The sequence below is a fragment of the Rhopalosiphum maidis genome, chromosome 3 (assembly GCF_003676215.2).
Source record: "Rhopalosiphum maidis isolate BTI-1 chromosome 3, ASM367621v3, whole genome shotgun sequence".
Lineage (NCBI taxonomy): Eukaryota > Metazoa > Arthropoda > Insecta > Hemiptera > Aphididae > Rhopalosiphum > Rhopalosiphum maidis.
In genome coordinates, this window is record NC_040879.1 from 11,208,285 (window position 1) to 11,214,222 (window position 5,938).

Below are 5,938 nucleotides of genomic sequence, written 5' to 3' on the forward strand. Positions count from 1 at the left end.
AGGAGAAAATTATGATTTTGAGTAGAGGACCATTTCAACCACAAAAACATGAACTTGTGAACTTAAGCTATCCTCAGGAACATGGCCATCGATTTACAGCAGAACACTATTATAGAGTTATGCCAGATGGTGATCGAATTAAAAAAAAATGACTTAGTTTTTCTGTGAGTAATGGTCGATTATATTGTCTATATTGTATGTTTTTTTGGAAAAATGTTCAAAAGTTTTGGACCATTGATGAATTTCATGCATAGCAAAGAATAAAAGACATTGGTTCACATGAAAAAACAGAAGCCCATATAAATGCTTCTATTGTGGTTAAGTTAAAATTATTAGCTATACCAGTTCTTCCACAAATTGCTGAAAATATAGAAATTGTTAATACTTTAATTGAAATAACATTGTTTCTCGGTAAACATTCACTACCATTTCGAGGACATCGTGAAAATTGGGAATATAGACTCAGAGGAAATTTTAAAAATCTAACTGTACTTATTAGCAAATTTTCACAATCTTTGGCCATTTATGTAGATCGTCTGAAGTCCCGAGGTAGGAGTGAAATTAATTTTCTCTTTTAGCAGAAGCAAAATCAATTAATACATTCTATTGTCACATGTTTGAGGACAACTATACAGAATGAAATTAAGAAATCTAAATATTTTAGTGTAGCAATTGATACAACATTTGATGCATCAAAGCGTGAACAACTTGCATTTATTATACGCTATGTGTGTTATAATGATCATGTACCTGTTATACGTGAAAGACTTATTACTTAAAGAATCATCATCGACCTCTGGAAAACATCTTTTTTGTATATTTCAAGATATTTGTATCGAAAATGCTTTAGATTAGAAATTGTTCCTCGTAAGACAGAGTTATTATGGAGATAGTAATATGAAAGGTGAGTATGAAGGACTACAAGCATTAGTCAAACAAGAAAATCCATCGGCTATTTACACTTGGTGTTATGCTCATCGCCTAAATTTGGTTGTAGTTCAAGTTTGTAAAAGTTCTGTAGATGCAGTTGATACATTTGGTATTTTAGAAGATTTATATAGTTTTATTTCAAGCAGTAAAAAACGAGTAACATTTTTTGAAAACCACCAAAAAAAAAGGAATCCTCAGGAAAGAGTAAGACGATTAAAAAGAGTTTAAACTACTCGATGGTCATCTTTTTCAAACGCTCTAAAAACTATCGTAATAACTTTTGATGATATTATTCAAATTTTAGAAAACATCAAAGAAACCGAAAAATCAGATTTTAAAGTACGTTGCCGAGCAAATGGTCTTGTTGATTTTTTACTAACCGAAAGATTTATATTAACAGCTTTGACATTCACAAACATATTTAATATCCTTGATCCAATAACTAAAACATTTCAATCTCCTGACATTGATTTATTGGGAGCTGTAACTAGCTTACAGAAAGTAATGAAAGACTTAAAAAATCTACGTTGTGATGATGAATTTAATGAACTTTATAATGAAGCTACAAATATAATAACAAAAAGTCAATATGAATTTAAAACGTTAGCAACAAGTAGAAGTAGAAAGAAAAGTAAAATGCGCCAGATGAAACTATTGATGATTCAGTGAAAAGATTTAAAATAAAAATATACTTTTGTACGATGAAGCTTCAACAGCAATTAAAAACTGTTTTAATTCAACATCTCAGGGATTATTAAAAGACATTTCATATTTTTCAATAAATCGACTGCTAAAAATTAAAAAAGATCCATCATCACTACCAAAAGATGTTTTTAAGGTATTTTGTACAATATATAACAATCATATACAATTTGGAGTTTTAAGAAATGAGTATATTCAATTTTCTAAACTATTTTTTCAATTTGACGTTGACATGCATTCCAATTCAAATTTTCTTCACAATTTGGTGACGAAAACAAAGTAATGAACAATTTAGCAAGTATACTCAACTTATTTCAAGTTTGCCATACTTCTGGATTAGGAAGCATATTTCCAACACTGTACTTAGCTTTAAAAATAGCTTGTACATTGCCTGTATCCAGTACTAGCCCTGAGAGAACATTTTCAAAATTAAAAATTCTAAAAAACCGTTTACGTACAACTATTTCACGAGATCGTTTAGAAGATTTGATGATTATAACATGTGAATCAGATGTTGAAATAAACAATGAAGACGTCACTAATATATTTGCAAGTTTAAGTTCTACATTGTCAAAAAATCTTAACTTAAATTTTTAAATAAATTAAAAAAGAAACACTAATATTATATTAAGACTGTATTAATTAAATTAAAATGTATATTATACAAAATATATAAAATTATTCATGATCTTACTTAATTTGCTAAAATAGTAACATTTATTTATCAGTAACTTCCTAAGTATGAAAGCATAAATGTATAAAGTAAAGTTGTGTTACCAAAGCGTTAAAATTATTAAAATATTGAATATAATTTGTTTCCATAGTATAATTAGCTACCTATTTACTATTATAATTTATTTAAAAGGGTAATGATATAATAATTTTTAGTTTGTTAATGAAGTTTGATGGAATTTTGTTTTTTAAATGAATATGTTATATACTTATATGTATACACTTAAGACTTAACTCCTTTTATATCTTTAAACTTTGTCTCATACGTTTAAAGGATTTTATATTTTTAAAACTGATGAATTTATTGAATTCACATTGTGAGTATAGCAACTTTTATTCACCACAGTGAGAATACTACTGTCTTTGCTGGCTGTTAGGTTTCATCAGTAACATTATGTATCTATAGTACATTATTGTATATATTAATATATTATACTAAAATAATTTAATTGATACCTATATAGTTATATGTAATCATTTGTTAAAATGTATAGGTATGTATTATCTATTGGTTTTTGATTTTTTGGGTGGGTGGGTGGTAGGTTCTAAGCTAAAATGATATTTTGAACCACCATATTTTAAAGACCCTTGCGCTACTGGTTTTCCCTCTTTATCGTCTTGAAATAGTTTTGCACCAATATAAGTACTTGATGCATCCGTAGATAAATAAAAACACTGGTTGAAATCCGGGTACTGAATGATGATGTCTTCCAAAAATAATCGTTTTTTTTATATAATATTTTGTTAAATTTTGAAGAATTTTTTTTAATGATTGTAATGATTGAGATAGTAAGGTAATTTTCATTATTTTAATTAGTATAACAAATGTTTCGTATATATGTTTAACCTGTAAAAATAATGATACTTAGTTAAATCATTGATAAATTTTGTTATATTGTAGTTACAGTTGAGTCCTTGATGTTTGAATATTTATTTTGAATTGTTACTGCACCCAATATTAATTTTTCAATAAAATTATATTCATTATTCCAAATATCCAGAGGTGTTCCCAATATTTTTTTTGAGAGTATACTAAGACTCTAGTCAAGGTGAAGATCCATGATTTAAACAAGGGAGGGTAGAATGATACAAATAGAACCTTTTTTTAAGTATTTAAAAATACTCATAAATCTTTTTAAAATAAAAGTAATAAACATGAATATTTAATAATATACAAATATTTTTACTGTGGTCTATAATTATAAAGGATGTGTTAAAAATATGAAAAAAAAAATCAAACTTTTAAAAAAAGCTTGAAATTACCTTTATAAGTCAATAAAATATGAAAATATACAAATACTAAAAAATTTAATTAAATAAATTGTTAAAAAATAATTTCTGCATCTTATTTTCGTCGTCTATTTCTTTTCTTTCTTTACCTCTAGGAGTGGAAACGGCAGAACGGTGATCTCTTAACCAAATTTTAATATAAGGTCTAGGATTAAAATCTGCAATTGAAGGGCCATTGATAGAGATGAACATCAAATCTGACACATTTTCAATGTTTAAGCTAGTCCTTAAATCAGTTATTGTCAAATTCATATCGGAAAACCCTCGTTCACAATCAGCTGTTGAAGTTGGGAGTATATTTAATGCTTTCATGAAACTAGAAAAAACATTTCTTGAACGGAAGTCAACTACACTTTCAAATTCAGAAAAACCTAATGTCCGTGATACTCTTTTAACTTCATCTTCTCCCTTTGCATCATTAATTGCTACTTTGAACACTTCATCAATTACCTATAAAATAAAAGACGATTTATTAAATATTCATTTATTCTGTTTAAATAATCAAAATATTGAAATAAATTATCAAAATAATAGTTTTTTTCTTTACCTGAATGTCTTCTAGCATTGTTTTATTTTTTGAGTCATCAAATAAGCGTTGACGCATTCTGTCTACTAAATTTTGCAAAAATTGTAACCTGTTAATCCCTCCTGATTTTGTCATTGTAATATTGACACCTTTGTTAATTCCTTTCTGAATAGCTTCTATAATTTCCTTTTCTTTTTCCCCAGGTTCAGCTTTCAGACTTTCTAAAATTCTAATCGTTCTATTTATCTCCGACTGGGCACGCATTAGAGTTGTTTTTCTGGACTGTAATATACAAGATAACATTGCAAGCTCAGAAAGAACATCGTAAAAAAGTCCAAGTTCCTCCAAAAAAGAAGAGGATTCTAATTTTTTTTTTATGCCATTTGATGTCACATCATGTGTTTTACTAACATGTAAATATATTCCCGGATAATTATTCCATATGGCTTTTATAGTTCGAAAACTGCTTGCAGACCAGCGTACATTCAAAACACGACCTATTTTTTTCATTTCAATGCCTACTTCAACACAAGATTTATCTAAACCCATTGAATTTTTAGGACTTTGATGATAGTAAGCGTAGAGTTTGTCCATTAGACTTTGGAAACGAGAGACTCCAGTACAATCTTTTATTACGTCATGTACTGAGAGTTCGAGGCGATGACATAAACAATGCCAGGTAAATAGATTCGGAATTTTTTCGCGTAGTTTAGTAGCAACTCCAGCTTTCTTACCCGTCATTACACTTGCTCCGTCACTGGCAAAAGCAATCCAGTTGTTTAATGCAAACGATGTTGATATCCCATTACATTCTAAACTTAACCAAATAGATTTTTCGATAGTTTCAGCATCTTGTCTATCTAAGTCAATCAGGTCTAAGAATGCTACAACCGGCGATTCTACGTCAAAATATGATGAAATATACAAAATTAGTGTACATTTGGTACTCAGCGTTGTTGATTCGTCAATCATTATGGTAAATTTCGAATTCGACTGTATAAGGCGTAAAATAAGTCGTTTGCGCATCTCCTTTGCAATGACGTTTACCATTCGAGTGGCAGTTATTCTGCTATGTAAGGAAGATCCCATGTCCAATCCATTGATTTGTTGTAATTGAACAAGTTCTTCAAACTGTTTAAAGGGACGGTGATTTTTTGCCAAGCAATATACAGTTCTAAAAAGTCGCGTATTGGAATCAATCTCTACTTCAGATATACGTTCGAACATTTTATCTAATACTTTGTCTGAGCTTTTTTTCAATATGTTTTCAGCTAACACATGAGCTTTGCTTTCTGAATGTTGTTTAATTTTATTTCTTAATGAAGCCAGTTGATTTGTACGATTACACCCAGCAGCTATGATTTCAAAGCCTACCCACTCAGAAGAAATTCGAACTTTGCTATCGATGTTAGATTTTTGAAAATTGATACTATTTTTAGCTTGAATGCAATTATTACATCCTAGTTTCCCATTTTTGCTACTTAACCATGAGTTTTTCTTTTGAAACTCTATTACCTGTTCTTTTGTCCATAATGCAGGCCAAATTTTGGAAGTATCCCATACATCTTGTATTTGATTATCGATTTGACTATCACTAACAAAATTATCTTCATTGGGCATCACTAGCTCGTGTGAACTAGTAGCACAAATGGCAGTATTAGTCGCATTTTTAGGTTTTTTTTCTCGGGGCATAAAAAAACTATCAAGTGTTCCGCTTTCACGTTTAAAATTCGAACTCATATTTTGATAAAAATTTAA

The 5,938-nt window shown here is 29.0% G+C and overlaps 1 protein-coding gene across 1 annotated transcript; it reads right to left on the reverse strand.

The window, feature by feature from the left end:
• Positions 1-3,582: 3,582 nt before the first annotated feature.
• Positions 3,583-5,835, reverse strand: LOC113559904 (E3 SUMO-protein ligase KIAA1586-like). The gene is made up of 2 exons (XM_026965685.2): positions 4,202-5,835; positions 3,583-4,104 (listed from the first exon to the last, which is right to left on the reverse strand). Exons 1-2 carry the CDS (start codon positions 5,798-5,800, stop codon positions 3,673-3,675), a joined length of 2,031 nt encoding a protein of 676 aa, XP_026821486.1. The 5' UTR covers positions 5,801-5,835; the 3' UTR covers positions 3,583-3,672.
• Between the last annotated feature and the right edge of the window lie 103 nt (positions 5,836-5,938).